The sequence below is a fragment of the Camelus ferus genome, chromosome 13 (assembly GCF_009834535.1).
Source record: "Camelus ferus isolate YT-003-E chromosome 13, BCGSAC_Cfer_1.0, whole genome shotgun sequence".
NCBI lineage: Eukaryota > Metazoa > Chordata > Mammalia > Artiodactyla > Camelidae > Camelus > Camelus ferus.
The window spans coordinates 39,558,859-39,581,021 of record NC_045708.1 but is presented as its reverse complement, the minus strand read 5'-3'; the positions used below and the strand labels follow the sequence as shown (position 1 = coordinate 39,581,021).

The 22,163-nt window shown below is 48.6% G+C and overlaps 1 protein-coding gene across 1 annotated transcript in view; it reads left to right on the top strand.

Moving 5' to 3' along the window:
• The window catches only part of DHCR24 (24-dehydrocholesterol reductase), a 31,380-nt gene extending 15,168 nt beyond the window's left edge, over nt 1-16,212 (top strand). The window contains exons 6-9 of the mRNA XM_006180121.3: nt 1,947-2,090; nt 11,743-11,940; nt 12,110-12,288; nt 13,368-16,212. Of these exons, the coding sequence (XP_006180183.1) occupies nt 1,947-2,090; nt 11,743-11,940; nt 12,110-12,288; nt 13,368-13,521 (675 nt within the window). The 3' untranslated portion in view covers nt 13,522-16,212. The remainder of the gene's footprint in view (nt 1-1,946; nt 2,091-11,742; nt 11,941-12,109; nt 12,289-13,367) is intronic.
• The last annotated feature ends 5,951 nt before the right edge of the window (nt 16,213-22,163 follow it).

Below are 22,163 nucleotides of genomic sequence, written 5' to 3'. Positions count from 1 at the left end.
TGGCACTCTGTGGCCCTGGTTTCCTCCCTGCAGAATGGTCCTTCCAGCAGAGTGGGACTGCACAAGGGGGTAACACCCAGATAAGCTGCCAGAGATGAGGTGCAGAGGTTGCCTTGCTCCAGGGTGGAGGGGGCAGGCAAGGGGCTGGGGGTGCAGAGGACCAGTGAGCGGGCCGGGAACTGAATACTATCCCCCCTACTTGGGGCAGGCACCATGCTTGGTACTTTCTACATTATCTTTTTATTTAGTTTTTCCTCCCCTCTGAATGGGGGAATAATGTCTCCATTTTGCCTGTACTGAAAACAAGGCTCAGAGAGGCTACATAACCTGCCAGGATCAGCCTGGTGCGTTAAAAGTGGAAAAAGCAAATTGCCAATTTCAGCAAACCATTGGCACAGGTAGTCCTACTGTTATAAACCAGTGTGTGTGCGTGTGCGTGTGTGTGTGTGTGTGTGTGTACGCCTCTGGCATGAGGCTACAGGACCTCACTATTTCAGGTACATATCTCTGCAGTGTCTAACATTTTCACAAGTTGTGTATGTTGCTTTTGGAATCAGGGGAAGAAATTTATGGATTTTTTCCTAATAACGCCCACATTCCAGAGCGTGCCATTCAGGGCTCTCTGCCACCTGGCCCTGCCCTTGGTTTGCAGCAGGGGATGGGCTTGAGTCCTCACCCTGCCTCTCGCCAGCCCTGGGGCCTCTGACAGTCTCTTTCACCTTGATGATTCTTTCTCCTTGTCAGTGAATCAGGGACAGCCCTGCCGTGCAAAGGCATGGAGGGGATAAAGAATGGACACCTCGGGTGCTGGTGACGCCCGCCTGGAGCATGGGCACTCAGCCTGTTCTCCAGCTACCCTGGGCTTGCTTGCTTCTTGCCTCTGCTCCTGTCCTTCCCTCCCTGATGGTCCCCTGGCAACATTCTGCCTCTCCCACGTGGCTTCCACTCTCTGCTTCCTTATATCCTTTTGCTGAGCCCTAGCTGAGTGTGATCGCACCTGCTCCCCAGAGAAGCTGCTTGGCCTAACATGGGCCTGTGAATGTATGCTGTTTCCAATAGGCACGAAAAACTCCCACAAAGTTTCTGTTTCTATTGCCATTTTATATGTGGAGAAACAAGCTCAGAGTGACCTGCCCGGGGTCACATAGCTAGTGGGTGACCGGGCCAGGGTCCGGCCCCAGCCGCCCCATTTAGAGCCTGTGATCCTTCCAGGCTGCTGCCCTGCCTCCCTCCGAAAGAATCTGCCCACTAGTCCTTGCATGGATGGGGAAGCTGGGGCCCAGAGAAGCTGAGTCATCCTAGGGCACACAGTAGGTAAAGTCCTGAACCATTTAGGACTGAAGGAGACACTAGCTAAATGCAAGATTTAGGCTTGGAGACCGTGGGGGACCAGCGCCGGGGAAGCACATAGCTTTGCTCTGTGAGCTTTCTCTGCTGATGATGGTTACCTAGGGGGACTGCTGTACCCAGAAGGTGTGGAGCATGGTCCAGGGTGGTGGGGAGAGCTGTCAGCTGTGGGACCAACACGGCCCCACGGGGAGAGGAGGATGACCCCACTCAGTGTTTATGCCAACACTGGCCTCATGGGAGGGAGCAGGGAAGGGCACGTCTGTGTAGAGCACTGTCTTGTGGCCGTCACTGCTAAACACTGGCACTTCCGTTCTCTGGCTGAGAAGGACCATGAGCTAAGCTCTCGAGACTGTCAAAAGCTAGCTATTGGGCCCTGGGCACACCACTTAACCTCTTTGAGCCTCTGCTCTCTCTGCAAGAGAATATCCTCTGTGCTTCACCTCACCAGGCTTTTAAGAGCCTCAAAGGTGGTAACAGACAGCAGAAAGAGCTCTGGAAAGGCCAGACATGCTGAACAGAAGCTGGGTATCACTGTTACGCCCTGGTGGCATCTGGTGCTTGTCTGTGGCCTGACACAGTGCCCTCTGTCATTTCAGCTGAATAGCATTGGCAACTACTACAAGCCGTGGTTCTTCAAGCACGTGGAGAACTACCTGAAGACGCACCGAGAGGGCCTGGAGTACGTCCCCCTGAGACACTACTACCACCGCCACACACGCAGCATCTTCTGGGAGCTCCAGGTGAGGCTCGGGTTTCCCAGGAGTCGCGGCTCCTCCCGGCCTCCGGGCAGGGAACCAGGGTGGTTAACATTGTAGCCACACTTCTGTCTCTAGAGGGAGAGAGTGCCTTTGTCCGAGGGAACTGGAACAGCCTCTTACCCGGCAGCACGGTGTCTCCTTCTGCAGGAGCGGCCACCTTCACATAAAGCAGCAGGCTCTCACCAAGCACCTGCCTGGTGCCGGAGAGTGGGGCGCAGGGCCAGGGGCTTTGGGGAACACAGACCTGTTCCATCCTTGAGCACCTGTAGCCTCGCCAAGCAGACAGACTCTGGCCCTGTGAAGGGCCACAGGGACAAGACAAGGAAGTGGCTAGTCTGACCAAGGGTTAGAGGTAGCTGTCAAGCGTGGCCTAGACATGTGAGTGAGAATTTGCTGTTGTGGGTGAAGGGAGGGGAAGCAGTGACATTGTAAATAGGGGGTCAGGGACAATCTCTAGGAGATGCCTTCTGAGCAGGGACCTAAACATAGTGGGGACAAGCCAGGCAGAGCTCAGGGGAAAAACACTCCAGGCAGAGGAGGAGCCAGAGCATGGGTCCTCAAATGGGCTGGGTGGGTTGCTTTTCTTTCCTCTTTTTTTAATTGAAGTGAAATCATGCAACATAAAATTAACCATTTTAAATTATACAATGCAGTGGTATTTGGTACATTCATGGTACTGTGCAGTATCTAGTTCCAAAACATTGTCATCACCCTAAAAGGAAGCCTTGTACCTATTAAGCAGTTGCTCCCCATTCCCTTTCCCCAGACTCTGGCAACCAGCAGTCTGTGTTCTGTCTCTGGGGGTTTATGTATTCTAGACTTTTTTTTTTAATTTTGGGGGAGGGGAGATAATTAGGTTTATTTATTTGTTTGTTTATATGGCAGTACTGGGGACTGAACCCAAGATCTTGTGTGTGCTAAGCATGCACTCTGCCATTGAGCTATACCTTCCCCCCATTCTAGACACTTTATATAAATAGAATCATACAGTATGTGGCCTTTTGTGCCTGGCTTCTTTCATGAAGCATGTTTTCAAGGTTCATCCATGTTGTATCATTTGTCAGTACAACATCATTCCTTTTTGTGGCTGAGTGTGGATAGACCATGGTTTGTTTTTCAACTCATCTACTGGTAAACATTTGGGTTGTTTCCACCCATTGACACTGTGAATAATGCTGCTGTAAATATTCATGTATAGGAATTTGAGTACTAGTTTTCAGTTTGTGGGGGTGATACGTGCCTAGGAGTGGAACTGCTGGGTAGTGTGGTAATTCTATGTCTAACTTGTTGAGGAACCACCAAACTATTTTCTATGGTGGCTGAGTCATTTGACATTCCCACCAGCAGTGCATGAAGCTTCCATTTCTCTGCATTCTCACCTATGCATGTTATTTTCTGGGTTTTGATTACAGCCATCCTAGTGGGTGAGAGGTGGAATCTCATGGTGATTTTGACTTGTATTTTTCCTAATGACTAATGATGTTGAGTATCCTTTCACATGCCTGTTGGCCATGTGTCTATTTTTGGAGAAGTGTCTATTCAGATCCTTTGCCCAGTTTTAATTGGATTGTTCATCTTTGTTGTTGAGTTGTAAGAGTTCCATATATATTCTGGATACCAGACCTGTATCAAATACATGATCTGCAAATATTTCCTCCCATTCTGTAGATTGTCTTTCACTTTCTTGATAATGTCTTTTGCTGCAAAAGAGGCTTTAGTTTTGATGAGTCCAGTTTATTTTTTCTTTTGTTACCGGTGCTTTTAGTGTCGTATCTGAGAATCCATTGCTAAATGCAAAGTCATGAAGATTTACCCCTATGTCTTCTACTAAAAGCTTTATGGTTTTAGTTCTTGTATTTAGGTTCTTGATCCATTTTAAGTTGAGTTTTGCATGTGGTGTAACGTGGGGGTCCAACTCCATGTTTTGTGTGTGTTTAGGTTACCCAGTTGTCACAGCAAGGCTGCATGGTTTTGAAAAAAGCAGGAATTGCCCGTGAGCTAGACCGGTGGTGGGGAATGAGGTCAAACAGCAGCCAGAGCCCAGATCGTGTGGGTCCTTGTAGGTCAAAGGAGGACTTTATATTTTACTTTGTGATAAAGAAGCCAGTGGAGGGCTTTGTGCAGAAAAGTGACATGACCTGATTTTTGTTTTAAAAGAATAATTTTGACAACTAGATGGAGAGTAGATGGGGCAAGAGTGGAAGCATACACGGGGTCCTGGGTTCAATCCCCAGTCCCTCCTCCAAATATAAATAAATCTAATTACCTCCCCCTCATAAAACAAACAAACAACAAACAAACAAACAAACAAACAAAAAGAGTGCAGGACTAGAAGAAAGAAGATTTCTACTGTCCAGAGTGGGAGCCATGGAGGAGGAAAGAAGTCTCCGATCTGGGAGATACTGTGAGGGTTGAATCAACCAACAGGATTTCTGAACAGATTGGCCATGGATATGACTCGCCAGGTTAGGGGCCTGAGCAACTGGGTGACCCGAGGTGCCATTGATTGCCATGGGCAGCATGGGGGAGGGGTCTGGGAAGGAAAATCAGAAGTTTGGTCTGGGACCTGTCAGCATGAGATACTTTTCAGGCATCCAGGTGGGATGTCAGGTAGGCAGCTGACTCACTGATATGTCAGGACTTTGGGGCAAAGGTGGAGGGAACACATACCACTGCGGGTATCATCAGCAGAAAAATGTTAACTAAGGCCTTGGGACTAGACGAGGGATAGAGGTTGGAGAAGAGATGTCCCTGAGCCAAGCCCTGCAGATCAGGAAAGGAGAAACCAGCCCAGGAGATGAAAAGGCCTCCATCAGTCAGAGGGGAGAGGAAACCCAGGAGAGCTGTCATCCCAGGAGCCACAGTGAGGACAGTGTGTCAAGAAGGAAGATGAACAACTGTGTCCAGTGCCCCTGAGTGAGAACCGACCACTAGTCTTGGTTGTGGGAGGGTTACTGATGACCTGGAGCCATGGGGCTGAAAGCCTGATCAGTGGACTCAAGAGAGAACGTAGATGCCGGAGTGGAGACAGTGGAGATGAAAATCTGAGAAGGCTCTGTATAAAGGACAGCAGAGAAATAGGGTGGTAGCTGGAGGGGGAGATAGGATGGAGAGAAGATATTTTGGGTGACTTTTAAGAAGGGAGAGATGACAGCATATGGATGTACGATGATGCAGGAGAGAGGGGTGCACGGGGGTTGCACTTGAGGAACATGAGTGCATCCTGCGCTAGGGTGGAGAGGACACCTGCAGGTGAGAGCATGGAAATTCACCCGCTGGACGGGAGGGAGGAAGTGTTCATGGTACAGTTGCTACAAACAGGAGGACCATTTGGTGGTGGGAGTGTGTGGGAGTTCTCTTCAATTGCTTCTATTTTCTCAATGAAGTAGGAAGTGAGGGTTTCAGCCGAGATGAGGAGGTGAGGGGTTGTTGAAGGACGGAGGAGAGAGGAGATATGAATAGTCTCTTGAGAGCGGGAAGCAGATTAACTAGGGAAACACTGCGGGATTGCTGGGCAACACCGGGCCCCCTGAGGGTTCATGGTCAAGAATTTACATTGAGCCTGGCCTTGGTGGTTGTGTGGGTTTTCACACATTCAGCTGTATGGACGGGGCACAGAATAGGGAGAAGGTTAGATTTAACCACGGTGGAGGTTTTTCAGATGAGTATGACAAGTGGGGCAGGGTGGGAGGAAGCTGGGACATGATCGTGAGGAAATCTGAGCCAGATTGGGTGGGCAGTGAGGCTGTGTGAGGCTCTCGGGGCTGAAGGAACTGATATGGTGACTTGGGTGCCCCTTGGGGTGAAGAATTGAAGTCAGAGCACCGGAGGGCCTGAGCAGCAGGAGAGTTGGTGGTGGTCAGAGGCAAATGCTCAGAATTGAAACTATAGAGATTCCAACTGAAGCATGTGTCCCAGCATCCAGTTCTGCAAGGCTGAAGTCATCAGCCACCGCAGTACCTGATCTCCCACACTCCCTGAGAGGAATTCCGGTCAACAGTGAGGAAGGAGGCGCCCTGTGCTCTGGGAAAGCTGGCAGAACAGGCCTTCAGATACTTAGATATTTTTAGGAGAATATTTTATGAACCCAAATCCTTGCACATTCCCCACTTAGGAAAGCACTAAAACCATTAAGTGAGACATCTGTTCCTCATAATTAGCAGCAACCTTCGACCGAGCTGTGTGCCTGACTACATGTGCCCTTCACCAAAGTCAGGTGGGAAAGATCATCTCTGTGGATGTTAAATCACATCAGTGATAAGGTCTGTGTTGAAGGTGGCAGTGATCTGAGAATGCGGGGAGGTAATGGGGTGTGTGCTGCAGAGTTGCTGGAGGTTTTCAGAGAAAGAGAGGAGCAGAGATCTAGAAGCAGGAATGAGGGGCCAGGAGGAGCCCACTTCCCCTCCACTGACCCCAGAGGGGCACGGATAGAAAGTGATACCACCTCAGAGGGCTGCAGGGGCCAGCTAGGAGCAAGGCTAAGAGAGAGGAGAGCTTGAGGATGGAGGGGCTTTGTTGGACCATGAGAGAGCACAGGGGAGAGGTCTGGGAGATTGGAGGACAGCAGTCAGAGGGGTCAGATTAAAGGATGTTGCATTGCTGGAGCATTAAGGGTGCTAGTAGCAGGCACCTAGAAGTCCGTGGTGATTAAGATAAATAGGGATGTCAGACATGAAGCAGTTACCCCCAGTGGTCTCCTAGGAGGAGGTGTCGGGTCAGTTCTAATCATGTGCTAGGTCTCTCAGGCAGAGCGTGAGAGGACAATGGTAAGGGGTGGAGGAGGAGGGAGTGGAGGGTTCATCAAGGTCCGGGGAGCTCTGAGGTTCCACCATCCCCGTTACTGCTACTTTGGGCAATTTTCAGGCGCAGAGAAGTTGACGGAAAGTTTCACCAAAGGACCCCAAGTCCTTCTTTGTCCCTGCCAAGAGTAGTGTTAAGGTTTTGGGAGGTGTGGTTTTGTCACGAAGAGAGATATTTAGGAGACAGGAAAAGAAAGAGGAGACCACAGAGTACGCTGAGTGCGCATCAGAAAGATAACCCCAGTAGTTAACATTAATCCTTCCTTACGTGCTAGTTGGTACGTGAACACTTTACATGCATTCTCTCAGTCTTCCTAACAACCCTCTGAGGGTAGGTCCTAGTGTCATCTCCGTCTCACAGATTAAGAAACTGGTTTAGGTTATCCAGAGTAACACAACTCAGTAAGAAGTAGAGTGTGTTAACTATCTTTTGCTGTATAATGAATTAAACCCACGTTTAGAGGATTAGAACAACTGACGCCTGTTATTTCACAATTTCGAGGGTCAGGTTGAAGAGTGATACTGTGGGCAGCTCTGGTTCAAAGTTGCAGTCAAGGTGTCAGCTGGGGCTGGTCTTGGGGCGGCTTTCTTGGGACTGGAGGGTCTGCCTCCTGGAAGGCTCCCTCACACGGCTTTTTACACAAGGCCTTAGTCCCTTGCCACATGGGCTGCTCAACTGTCCTCACCACAGGCAGCTGGCTTTCCCCAGAACAGGTGATCCAAGAGAGAGACCAAGGGGGAGTCCTCACTGCACTTCTCACGGGGGAGACTGACCCCGTCTCCTCTCCCCGCCACTCCCGCCGTATGCTCTGTTAGAACAGAGTCACCAAGTCTGGCCCAAGTCCAGCCCAAGGTGGGAGAAGAAAGAAATAGCAAGGAACTGGGCAGTTTTTAAAACCACAGAGCTGGGTTTCAAAACGAGGTTCACTTTATATTTTTGTGCTGTTAAACACCAGCCTGTACTGCCTGAAGTTAAAGGAAGAATCTGGAAGGTTAGGTGTTCTGTGCCCAAGATTTGCACACAGGAAGTTTATTTGGGAGAACTCTGGTGATCTTCAGCTGCAAGGAAAGGAGAAGCAGGGTCCAGCAGAGGGAAAAATTGAGGTGTGAGGCAGTCACAGCAAAGACTTCAGCCAACCCATAGGGAGCTCTGGCATTGGGTGGCCCCTCCCGCCTTGAGGCCAGGGGGCTGGGACTTTATACCCCCATCCCATGGACCAGCTGTTGGACTGCCCTTGGAGAAGTGGCCTCACCTTGGAGGTGAAGCTCCCTTTCCGCCAAGGGCAATGCCCCAGAGAGAGGCTTAGCTGTGTGTCAGCAGCCAACATCCTACAGCTGGAGGGGATGGGTGTCTCCCTCAACGGGGCATCTGGGTGCAGCAGCACAGCATCTGCTATATAGAATTGCAGAAGCCAAGACGCTTCTAGAAAGGAGTAATCATTTCAAGTGCATGCCTTTTTCAAGTGCTTTTTCAAGTGCTGGGGTCAAAGCCTTCTCCTTTCATTGGCAGCCCTCTCCCGGGTCCCTCTGCTCCACTGGACCCTTCAATGAACCAGTGTGACATGGCCTGGATGCTGAACCTCTTAAAAAGCCACGTTCTGGTCCATAGTCCATCCCATCCTCATTCTACATGGGCCAAGCCTTACTGCTGCAGTCCTGCCCCCAAGCCCAGCTTGGTCAGTCAGCAGGACTCGGGGCCAGGGCCAAGGCCAGCTGGCTGTATAACTTGCAGGGCCCAGGGAAAAAAGCAGGAAAAAAATTGCTGTCAGAGATACTAAATCCTAAAGGTTTTTCCTTTCTTCATGGTCCCTCCTATCAAAAATATTTGCTACTAAATTTTGTTCTAAGTAAAGAAAAATTTTGAATTTAAATTATTAGCAAGAGTTTTACTGTCATCTTTTAAACTCAGTATTAGAGTGTTTAACTCTTTTTTGGTTGGGGCTGGTGGTAATTAGGTTTGTTTATTTACTACCGGAGGTACTGGGACTTGAACCCAGTACCTTGTGCATGCGAAGCATGTACCCTACCGCTGAGCTATACCCTTATCCCCTAGGGTGTTTAACTCTTCATGCATATGTAGTCATTCTTAATGGGCCACTGGAAATGCTGCACAGAACTAACTCACCTGTTTTTACTTCCCTTCCTGATAACATTCACATTTTACACACACTCTGCCTGGGCTTACTGGTGAAGAAGGAAGGACTTTCTAGAAAAGGGACTCCAGGTGGCCCTGTCTTCCCCTTCCCTGTTATGTCACCGTCTTCTGCCTGTATAAGTGGTTGGCTAACACAGGGCAGTAATACTAGTAAGAAAGGAGAGATAGGTCCTTGGTTGTTCATGTTTCTTAGAATGCTTTTGTCCCAGGGCCTGCCTCTGGGGTTGGGGGTCCTGGCTCAGGCTGAACCCCTTGGACCTGAAGGAGGCCCTGCAGCCCAGCAGAGCAGAGGAGGCTGGCAGCAGGCTGGACACAGGTAGAGGCCAAGGGCAGCCAGAGAGCAGGGGCCCGAAGAGCGGAGGGGTTGCCATGATGATCCCTAGAGTAACTGACCTTAGCCCGCTGCCCGGGAGGACCAGAAGTGAAGCCAGGGACGTGGGACCCGAGGTCACTCAGCAGCAGAAGGGTGAATAATGGGGTCGACAAAGACAGGAAAGCAGAAGGGCAGGGCGGTGTTTAAAACTTTTTGAGGTTGACACTTTGGAAAAAGAATGGTTCCAGCTGATACTTGTGGCTAATAGTGGACTGTTTTTAGGGGACAAAAAATGCAAGTGGCTTTTAAACATAAGGAAATGCAGTCTCATTTAGAACCAACAACAGGTGAAATAAAACTACACAAGTCTCATTTTTCACTTCTTAGAGTGACAGAGATGCAGAAGTTTGATACACACTGTGCTGACTGGTGAGGGTTGGGGAAACGGTGTTGTCCTGTGTTGTTTGCGAGAATATAAAATGGTATAAGCACTTGAAATAATATCCATTAAAATTGCACACACTGTTTAAGCCAGAATTTTCCACTTCTAGAAATTTATCTTATAGATAAATGTAGGCATAAATGGTCAAAGACATGTATGCAAAAGACAGTCTTTGAAATGAATAGTATGGAAATAATCTAAATGCCCATCCGTGCAGAACACTAAATTAATTAGGGTATATCCATACAGCAGAGCAGAGGTCAGCAAACATTGTCTGTAAAGGGTCATGTGATAGTTGAGGTTTTGTGGACCATGAGGCCTCACTAGGAACTCCTCTGCCCTTGAAGCCTGAAAACAGCCATAGGCACTATGTAAATGAATGGGCATGGATGTGTTCCAATAAAACTTTTATTTACAAAACCAGAGTGTGGGCCAGGAGCCCTAGTTGGTGGATCCCTGCAGTACAGGCAGACCTGAGAGATATAGCGCGTTGGGTTCCAAACCCACGACAATAAAGTGAATATCACAACAAACTGAGTCACACAAGTTTGTATTGTTGGGATTTCCGCTATGGGCATATGTGGCTTTTCCAAAGACAACCAAAGGAACAATAAAAGCCAAGCTATTTACTGAGCTCCTGTTGTGTGCCAGGCATTGATGTAGGAGCCAGGATCTAACAGAAGAGACAGCAGACAGACCCCGACCTGCCTCCCTCATGGAGTGGGCTGGCGATCAGAGGAGGCAATTTCAGGGGAGTGGAATGGAGGAGCACGCAGCCTCCGAAGCTTAGCATGGTGGCTTCTTTGAGAAGCCACTCCTGACCCTAGTCTGATGTGGCCCCTCTTAGGAGCTGCCTCTGCATCTCTGTCTCAGCTCTTCCCACACAGTGGTCCTGTGGCCCCACTCTTCCACACCTGAGGCTGGGGACCACATCTCAGTTATGTGGGTATCCCCAGCACAGAACCTGGCTCCTGAGCTCACAGGCAGCTTGTAATTGTCTAATGAATGAAGGAATGTCCTTGACTTTTGAGGGCCCAGGAGCTGTGAGGATGGGGTATCAGGTGGACACTGGTACCCCTCAGGAAGATGGCAGACTAGGAGCAGGGAGGAAGATCGAGAGTGGGGGCTCCTCCCTCCTGGCAGTGGGAGGCGTGGAAGAGGAAGCCCTGCTCACAGCCCTGCTCACGGGGTTTCCCAGGAGGCTGACTTGGGCAGGGTGGCCCTGTGAAGGACCACAGGAACAAGAAGAGGAGGTGGCTAGTTCAACCTACGGTTGGAGGTAGCATCAAACTTGGCCTTAACAGATAGGCAAGAATTTTCTGCTCTGTGTATAGAGGGATAGGGAGCAGTGACATTTTAAATAGGAGCATCAGAGAAGGCCTCTCAGCAGATGCTGTAAACCAAAGGGCTCATTGTTGAACCTGAGCCAGACCTTCCCCACCTCAGTGGAGCCATCCTTGGCTGTGTGACCTTTGGGGAATTGCTTACGCTCTCTGAGTATCCCTCTTCTCATTCAGCAGCATTTATTTCTCAAACATTTATGGAATGCCTGCTCTGTGCCAGCCCCACTGACCTCAACAACTAGACCACAAGGATAGCTACCTTGTTATTTTGCTCCAAGCACTGGGTTGAGTGCCTTCTTTTTGGTATCTCACCATTCCCACAAGTCCCATTTTACAGATAAGGAAACTGAGCTCAGAGAGGTTAAGTCACTAGCCCAAGGACATCACAGTTGGTATATGCCAGAGCTGAGAATCAAACCCAGAGCTGACTGGGTAAAGTCTTGGGTACCCCCACACCCCTCCAGATGGGAGTGGACCCCGTCGTACTTCTGTCAAACACCAAAGGAGGCCCCTGTCCCTGGCACGTGGGGACACTCGGCCCTGCTGGGTTCCTTCTCTCAATCCCCAGCCTTTGTCTTTCAGGACATCATCCCCTTTGGCAACAATCCCATCTTTCGCTACCTCTTTGGTTGGATGGTGCCTCCCAAGATCTCCCTCCTGAAGCTGACCCAGGGCGAGACGCTGCGCAAGCTGTACGAGCAGCACCACGTGGTGCAGGACATGCTGGTGCCCATGAAGTGCCTGCCTCAGGCTCTGCAGACCTTCCACAGCGACATCCACGTGAGCCGGGAGGGCACTCAGCCAGGGCTTGGGGGTGGGGTGACTGAGCAGCAGCGCGTGGGCCAGGAGAGCACTGCAGAGCCTGCCTTGGGGTGGGTGCTGATGGACCAGCCACGAGCCTGCCACCTGCTGGAGGAAAAGCACCAACGCAGCTTCTCTGGTCCTTCAGGTCTACCCCATATGGCTGTGCCCGTTCATCCTTCCCAGCCAGCCCGGCCTGGTGCACCCCAAGGGAGACGAGACCGAGCTCTATGTCGACATTGGTGCCTACGGTGAGCCGCGTGTGAAACACTTTGAAGCCAGGTCCTGCATGAGGCAGTTGGAGAAATTCGTCCGAAGTGTGCATGGGTGAGTGAGAACCCAGGGTGGGGCCGCAGGCCCCCAAGCACTGCTCTGGGGGTGATGTGGGGAAGGCCAGGGCGGCTAGCTCCACAGCCAGACCTGCGGGCACTGAGCGACAACACTGATTCAGGAGGGAGTTGGGAGAGATTCTGTGGAGGTGGAATTGCAGGAATCCTCGCCCGTCCTCTTCCCACACCCTGCTGTTCCTCCTCCAGGGAGCGCATTCACAGTCCCCCAGCTGCCTGAGCCAGAAACCCAGGGTCAGCCCACTCCCCACCCCAGGGCAGGCGATAGGGGTGGTTTAGACTTGTTCAGGAGCTCCCACTGCAGGTGGGAGACCAAAGCTGAGGAGGGAGGGATTCACGACCACAAAAGCCACACAGACGCCCTGGACAGAGCATTGCTGAGAAAGTGTCCTGGAAAAAACTGGATGTGCATAACGTGGGCAAATCTCAAAATAATTATGCTGACAGAAAGAAGCCAGGAAAAAAAGAGTACTGTATGATTATATATATGTATGTATTCCATTTACATAAAATTCTGGAAAATGCAGATGAATCTGTGGTGGCAGAAGGCAGGTCTACCTGGGATGGCAGAGGGTGATGGATAACACAGGGGAGTTAAGGGCATTAGGAAAGTTTGGGGGTGATGGATATGGCTGTTATTACATCGAGGTAACTGTTTCAAGGTTTTATATGTATGTCAAACTTAGGAAGTTGTACATTTTCCATATGTGCAGTTTACTGAATGTCAAAAAAGGGAAAGAAAGCAGCCTGGTGACCCCATCAGGGAGGCAGGCATGTCGTGCACCACGTTGTCCTCCTGACTCTGCCTCTGCCGCCACTCGGCACCCCAAGCCCAGATTCCCCATCTGCAAATGGGAATAAGAATTCCTGCGCCAACCTCAGCCACTCGCTAGTTAGGGGGACTAAGTGAGAGAAGTCTTCCAAAAGCGCGTCCTGCCCTGCAGAGCGTGCAGCGCTTTAGGGCTGTGTTAGGGACAGTTGGGGTTCTCTGTGTCCCTTTCGCCTCTCTGCCCCTCTGACCCCCACCCCCGAGTCCTCACCCCTGTGTCTCCTCCGCAGGTTCCAGATGCTGTACGCCGACTGCTACATGGACCGGGAGGAGTTCTGGGAGATGTTCGACGGCTCCCTATACCACAGGCTGCGGAAGCAGCTCGGCTGCCAAGACGCCTTCCCCGAGGTGTACGACAAGATCTGCAAGGCGGCCAGGCACTGAGCCGAGCCCGCCCGGAAGGGGGCGGGCCTGCGGGCGCACCTGGTCCCCAGGGCCAGGAGGCATCCTCCCTGCTCTCAAGCTTAGCTGCTCTGTCAGATCCACACTTTCAGAAAGAAACCCCTCCAGGAATCCCGCCCAGACAGCCCCACTGGCTTGCTCCCAGCTTCCGGGGCAGCCAGGTGTGGTGGGAAGGACATGGGATTTAGAGTCAGAGAAACCTGAGTCCACTTCCCAGTTCAGCCACTCATTAGCTCTGTGACTGTGGGCGGTCACTCAACCCCTCTGAGCCCGGCTCCTCTTCTGTTGAAAGAGGAGTAATGCTATCTGCCTGTTGGCTGTCATCACGGCTTCCTGCTCAGCAACACATCTGACCACGGTGCTTGGGATTCAGCAGTTGAGTCCAGGAAGGCTCTGTGTTAGGTCAGCTGGACTCAGGTTTGGCTGGAATGAAGAGGGTGCCCTGGGCTTGCGCTGCCATTGCCCGACAGCCAGAAGAGCTCCTCATGGAGAGAAGGAAGGAAGGTTCCTCTTCAACCCTGGGGTCTCGGGAGGGCAGCAGATGGGGTGGGCGGGCCCAAGATATGCTGTGCCAAAGCCAGGTCCGATTCCAAAGTTCTCTCTGTCGTCCTTGGTGGCGTCCTACCCCTTCCTCCTTCACGCTCAGGCCTGCAGGCTCCCCGCGGCCATTGCCTGAGTCTATCAGAGAGGATCAAGTCCTTGGAGAGGACACTTCAGGGTTGACTTCTGTCCCCGCCTAGGTCTGGGACACCTGCCCAGGTAGAGTGAGTGGTTTCTGCTCTGAATTGAATCCAGAAGACCTGGGCTCCTTGGCTCTTCACCCTCGATGCCTCTTGTCCCTAGGACCTGCCTTGTTGTGTGTGGTTGGGTGTGTCCTCTGCTCCGCAGTGGGGGTGGGAGTCGGGGGGTGGACCACACCAAGCAGGGAAATGGAGCCCACCGTTCTTAAAGGTTTCGTGAGGATCCTCACTGCTGACCGCGGGGCTGAAGAAAAGAACATTGACTTGATTTCTCCAACCACTCATCCCTGTTTTTTCTTTCTCCCCCCACCCTCAGCTGTAGTTAATTTTAGTGCCTTATAAATCCTAAACTCAGAGAAAAGTTCCCTCCATTTCCGTTCCAAAGGGAAGGGAAGCTTCCTAGGTCCCTGCCCACCCGTTAAAGCTTGGTTGTTTATGCAACTCCATCTCAAGAACTGCCCAGCCTCAGCTGAGAACCCAGAATCAGAACTGTGTAAGGAAGCTGGGATTAAGTGAGTTAAGTGAGCTGTGACAGGCAGTGACATTCAGAAAGAGAGAGGGATCCCTGCCCTGGGAGCCAGGAGGCCTGGGTTTCAGTCCCTGCTGTATTGTCCACCCATGGGCAAGTCATTTGTCCGTCTGAACTACAGTCTCCTCATCTGTCACATCAGTGTAAACAGGGCAATCCAAGGCCCTTCTGCTTTAGAAGTGCACGGCTGTCTTAGACACCAGGGTTGCAAAACCCATGAAAAGCCTGGTTTGTGTGGAAAGTCAGAGGGAACGTAAATGATGCCAGTGGACACTTGGGCGTTGTTTGTCATTTAAGGTCAAGCCAGGGCCAGCTCTCATCTCATTTTCAGAAAGGCGCACCTGTGGTCTGGAACGAGGCATCAGACTTGGCACTGCAGGTTGCTACAGCCCTCACAGAGTCCCGCTCTGGCTGACGAGGCTTCCCATCCCCCCCCTGGGCTTGGCCCACTGTGGTGTCTCCCTGTGAGCCTAGGCAGCCTGGCACATTCAGGGCACTCAGAAGGCAGAGGAACCACTCTTACCCATTTGGCCTCTGGAGGGGGCATAAGAAAAAATAAGAAACCTCATTCTCTCCCTTGTATGCAAAGCATGTGAATTCTGGCGTAAGCTCTCCTAGTGGGCCCATATGCTTCTCGCTCGGCACTAAGCTGATGATCCTGCTTGCTGTAGAGGAACGGTTAACCCGAGCTAGGCTAGCCCAACAGATAAGGCCCGTGGTGTCACCAGTGGGGCCTCCATCCCTGGGCCTCCAGGAGTGTGGCCAGAGATGCCAGCAGCCTCTGTTGTCCTCAGTCCCAGAAACCAAAATCCTGCCCTTCACAGACCTCACCTGGAACCTGGGGCTTGGAAGGGAGGGTCTTGGTGTCACACTAGCCTCAGGTTAGTCTTTTGCTTCAGTAATATCTTGCCTGGAAAGGGACAGTCTTCCAAGCATGCTGAGCTGAGTTACCTGCTCTTTCCTGTAGCCAGTCCTGTCACTCTCCGTCCAAGTGGTGGTTTCAGGTGAAATTAAACTTAGCACATGGTGTGGGGAGTGGGGATGCGGAGAGGCCAGTGCGTGTGGAAAGTACAGGAAGAGGCCTGTCCCCTCCAGAGCCCCGAGTTTCTTGGCTGCATGGTTTTCTGTGAAATTGGGATTGTAGCCAGTTTCTCTGGCTGGAAGGATGCGTAATTTAATTGGCTATTACTAAAAGGGAAGGGAGTTGGGGAGGGAGTGGGTGTGGCAGTGTACGGTGTGTGATTTTTTACTTTTTCCTTAATCAAAGGGACCATGGAGAAAGGCATGGTTCCCCCAGCAGGCTGTTGCAGCTGCAGGCACTGTGCCTACTGTCTGGAATACTTTGTATCCCTGTGGCTGTGTGGCCGCTGCTTCTGTAAAAATTAAAGTGTGACCTGGAAAGTAGCCTCTGTCGTTTCTTGCTCTGGGGACCACAATGTAGAGGCAGACCTGGCTCAAGTGCTGGCTCTGCCACTTAACAGGCCAGCTTCTCCCTGAACCTGTGTGCCCAGGAGCGAGCTCTGAAACATGGTGTGGGATAGGCAGGTGACAGGTGTATTAGGGCAGCGGGGCTGGGGGTGATTTTCTGCCCAGTTTTTTAATTTCTCTCATCGTCACAATGATCTGGCATAGGTGTTCATAATATTCCTCTATCTGCAAGGTGGAGAGCAGTAGAAGAGCTCAGGTGAGAGGTGGTGGTGTCAGGTCAGGGTGGGTCTGTGCTCCTTAAGGCACCAGACATGACTGTTGGAAGCTCTGGGCTGCAGGTCTGGCTTTGTCACTTGGATGACCTAGCTTTTGGCAAATGAGTTAATCCTATTGAGCTATTTTCCCACCACTGACTGTCCAGTAAAACCCATTCCTCCCTTCTTTGAGCACACTGCTGGACTACGTTTCCCAGGCTCCCTGACCATCCAAGTGTATCTTTGTGTCAGAGTTCTCCATGTGAACAGAAGTGGTAAAAATCTCCTGTGTGGCTCTTTCCCCTTCTATTATTTCGATGCAGATGATAACCAGGCCATAGATGGTGGCAGAATCACAAATTGGAAGGAGGCTGGATCCCTGAATCACTGTATAGAGAACTGCCTATCAACCTGAACTTTGGCTTGGTCTGTTAAGGGAACAAGAAATAAACCTTTACTGTAGCTGAGTCATTGCATATCTGGGATGATTTGTTAGAGCAGTTTAACTCACCCTAATTGCTACAGGTTGTCAGGCTTACATGAGCAGAGATAGGACTTGAGTTTAGTGCAATAAAGTTTTATGCAAATACATAGCTATACATGATGGACATTTCCCTAAAATGTGTGTGATGTAGGGGTTCCGTCCTAAAATCATTTGAGAGGAACCCTTTAGGAAATTCCTTTTCCAGTTCAGTTTCCCCAATCAGGACTTCTTCATGTTCCTTGAAACTGATTTTGTAGTTTAAGCCTTAAATATCACCTTACATTTGAATAGCACACAACAGTATCTTCTTGAATCCTCAGTCCTATAACAAAAGCAGGTCAGTTTTTATCCCCATTTTACAGATGAGGAAAGTGAAGCTCTAGAAACATCGAGTACCTGCCTGAAGGGCACACTGAAATGACTAATGGTTTAAACAAAGATGCAGGCTATCATCTAGTCTTAAGACACCAAAATGCTTCTAGATTCTTGGCTGGAGCCAGCTGAGATGGGAGCTCCCGATACAGAAACAGTGAAACGAGACCCTTGGCTGAGCCCCACATGTAGTGGGGGGTGAGGGTTCTCTATATGAACGCAGCTCAGGAAGGAAGACGTCGGGGGTCAGCAGAGGGTTCTGCTTTGACCCAGAGCAGTTTGTTCAGCAGCCCATCTTGCCCAATCAGACCCTCAGCCCAGGGTGGGTGGTGTCTAGACACCAACACTCATGCCAGAGTTCAACAACTGGTTTTCCAAATTTGGCTTATATAAGAAAAATCACACACACAGCCACTGCATAAGTTAATTGTAGATGTATTTCAAAAATACACTTTTTAGTTATGTCCTGGTGTTAAGATGGCCCACAGGTTTCATCCTGCAGGACCACTCTAATCATTGCAGGTGACTGCCTGGCATGCTACCTGGAGAAAGATAGGGAGGCTTTGTTGAGGTCTAGGGGATGGTATTTTGATGGTGCTATGGACTGAATATTTGTGTCCTGTCCCCTCCCAAATTTGTATGTTGATGTCCTAATGTTGTGGTATTGGGAGACAGGGCCATTGGAGGTACTTAGGTCATGAGGGTGGAGCCCTTGTGATGGAAGTAGTGTCCTGAGAAGAGACATGAGACAGCCAGCCCTCTCTGTGTGAGGGTACAAGATGTCCATCTGCCCACCAAGATGAAGGCTCTCATTAGATCTTCCCATACCTTGATCTTGGACTTCCCAGCCTCCAGAAGCATGTGAAATGAATGTTTGTTGTATAAGGCACCCAATCTATGGTAATTTATTATAGCAGTCTGAACTGCTGATGACAGATGGTTTGAAGATAGTTGAACCAAGGAACCCAGAAATAGCTGAATCCTGCTCTGCCCATCACCCCTCCTCCCCATAGAGTTCTCTAGGGGACAGATCCAAGGAATGACAAAGGGGAAAACTGGGGCATTGAGAGGTAATAGAATATATATATATATATATATGTGTGTGTGTGTGTGTATGTGTGTGTGTGTGTGTGTGTGTGTGTGTGTGTATATATCTTGTTCTAGTGAGGCGACTCTGGCTCTTGGATGGGGCCGGTCACCAGAAAGACCAAGCCATGATTAGAAGCTGGGAAATTTCAGCCGCCACATTACCCCCATCCTCCAGGGAGGGGAGAGGGGCTGGAAATGAAATAAATAATTGATCATACCTACATGAAGAAGCTGCCATAAAAATCCCAATATTATGGGGTTTGGAGAGCTTTTGGGTTGGTGAATACAACCACATACTTGGAGGGGGACACATTACAACTCCACAGGAACAGAAGTCCTGCACTCAGAACCCTCCCAGACCATGCCCTGTTTATCTCTTCATCTGGTTGTTCATCTGTATCCTTTATCATATCCTTTAATAAACTGGTAAATGTGTTTCCCTGAGTTCTGTGAGCCACTCTAGCAAGTAATGGGATCCAAGGGGGAGTAGGTCATGGGAACCTCCAATTAATTGCCAAGTTGTATAGAAGCTGTGGGTAACTTGGGGGCCTACTACTTGCAATCAGCATTTGAAGTCAGGGGCAGCCTTGTGGGACTGAGTCCTTAACCTGTGGGATCTGACGCTATCTCCAGGTGGATAGTGTCAGAACTGAGTTAAATTATAGGACACCCAGCACGTGTTGCAGAGAATTGCTTGGTATAGGAAAAATCTCACATACATCTGGTGTCAGAAGTATGAGGGTTCTGTGTGACAGTAAAGGAGATATAGACGAGGAAAGATTGGGTTTTTCTAATACAAGCACCTACTATCTGGGCTGGCGCCTGAAAGCTCCCTGGTAAGTTGGGGCTTGAGCTCTAAACTGCATAATCTATCAGTGCTGAAGGTGTGCAGGGAGAGGCTGGACAGACATGGAGTTATTGGCGTGGGATAGAGCAGTGGTCCCCAAAGTGAGATGTCCACACCAGGGGTGGGCAAGTTGACACACTGGGTTGCTGGAAAAATATTAGTGTTTGTTTTGGTTTGGGTTTCCCTAGAAGCGGACCCTGAGACAAGGATTTGAGTGCAAGTAGATTATTTGGGAGGTGAAGAAAATACCAGTAGGGGGCTGGAGAAGGGGTAATAGCCAATGAAGTCTGCATTATCAACAGGTTATCACTGTGGGCAACTGGAGTTTAACTTGCACTGGGAAAACTAGAAGCCAGTGTAAAACTACACCTAAAGTTATATTCCACAAGGGTGAGGGAGCTAAGGGTCTACACTCCAACTTCCATTAGTCAAAGCTCAGGGCATCTCCTGAAGGGGATTAAGTCCATGGCCCATCCAACCTTCCATGGAAGGAAGCCTTCCATGGTGGCTGGAGAACCTTCCACTATTACAGGTGGATGTCCCCTCTCAGCATGCATGACTTTTGTAACATGCAGAAGTTCACTGGGACCTCATGGCAAAGTACTTAAAAGAACTGCCTGATTTAAAGTTGTTTCACAGGTTTTTCTTACAAAAGGCAAGCATTCCTAGTTTGCTGGCTTCCTCTATGTGACATGGCTGTGAGTAATGTGATAGACAATAGATATCTTTGAAAATGTATTTACCCTATATGGTAAAGCAGGTTTTTCAAGTAGTTTTATTGCATACATTTTTAACTTGTTATTTTGAACTAATTTTAGACTTACAGAAAGTTGCAATGATAGTGCAGAGTTTCTACATCCCTCTGCCCCAGCTTCCTCTGATGTTAACATCTTCTGTATGACCATAGTAAAATTATCAAAAACAAGAAATTAACATTGGCATAATAGTAACTAAAGCACAGACTTTATTTGAATTTCACCAGTTTTAACACTAATGTTTCTGTTCTTTCCAGAATCCCACCTAGAGTCCTACATTGCATTTAGTTGTTATTTTTCATTAGTTTCTTCCAAACTGTAACAGTTTATCAGGATGTAATTAACATACAGTAAACTGCACATATTTAAAGTGCTCAGTTTGGTTAGTCTTGACTTTTGTATGGGTATACCACAGCTGTTTGTTTATTTGCCTGTTGATGGACATTTGGGCTACCACGAAAAAAGTGGCAAGGAGTATTTCTGTACAGCCTTTGCATGGACACGTGCTCACCTTTCTCTTGGGTAAATAGGAGAGGAATGGCTGCATTTTATGGTAGGTGTATGGTTAAATTTTTAACCTGCCAAACTATTTTCCAAAGTGATTGTACCATTTTACATTTTCACCATCAGTGTATGAGAGTTCCAATTGTTTCATATCCTCACCAGCACTGGGTATGGTCAGTCTTTGTAATTTAGCCATCTTAATAGCTGGATAGTGGTATCTCATTGTGGTTTTAATGTGCAGTTCCTTAATGACTTACACACACACACACACACACACACAGTCATCATATACATATATATGGATATAAGTCCTTTGTCAGATATATGATTGGCAAATATTTTCTCTCAGTCTTCAGCTTGTGTTTCTATTCTCTTAATAGTGTCTTTGACAGAATAAACAAATTTAAATTTTATTTAGTCCAGTTTAACAATTTGTTCATACCATTCCAAAGTATGCTCTATAAAAGAACAAATATAGTTGACCCTTGAACAACACAGGGTTAGGGGTACTGACCCTCTGTGCAGTTTAAAATCAGTGTATAACTTTACAGGTGGCCCTCGGTATCTGCAGATCGTGTAGTACTGCAGCACATATTTAGTGAAAAAAATCCACATGTAAGTGGACTCACACAGTTCAAACCCGTGTTGTTCAAGGGTCAACTGTAATTAAATTTGTATCTAGGAAATTTCTGCCTCATTCAAAGGCCAAAGATTTCCTTCCTATATGTTTTTAATCTAGAAGTTTTATAGTTTAGGGTTTACATTTAGGCCTATGATTCATTTTGAGTTCATTTTTTTGTGATGTGAATCATTGATCACAGCTCATTTTTTTGCATATTGACATTTGATAGTTTCAGCATCATTTATTGAAAAAACTATTCTTCTTCCAAATGAATTGTCTTTGCACCTTTGTTGAGAATCAATTGTCCATAGAAATGTGGGTCTGTTTCTGGATTCTCCATCCCATTCCTTTAATTTATCTGTCTATCCTGACACCAAATCCACATCATAGAATAAGGTAATGTTAATCCTCCAGCTTTGCTCCTCTTTTTCAAAGTTGTCTTAGCTATTTTATGTTTTTGTATTTCCATGTAAGTTTTAGGATCAGCTTGTCACTTTAAAAATGTTTGCTGGGGGTTTGATTGATACTGCGTTGAATCTATAGATCAACTTTGGGGAACTGACATCTTAACAATATTCTTTTGATCCATGATCATGGTATATCTCTCCCTTTATAGGTCTTTATTAATTTATCTCTGCAATATTTTACAGTTTTCAGTACACAGATCTTTCACATCTTTTGTCAAATTTATACCTAAGTATTTCATAGTTTTTGATGCTATTATAAATGGCATTTTAAATTTTAAATTTTTGATTTTTTATTGCTAGTATATACAAATAGTTGATTTGGTTATATTGATCTTATTTCCTGAAACCTTGCTGACTTATTAGATCTAGTTTGCCCCTAGTTTGGCTTATCAACTAGGTGAGAATTTGATAGGATTTTTTTTCAATTGACAACATGCTTGTGAATAAAGACAGCTTTCTTCCAAAGCATCATTTCAACATGAATGAGGAAGTAACTGCTTTCTGCAAGGCACTAATACTCTGACGACTGTTGA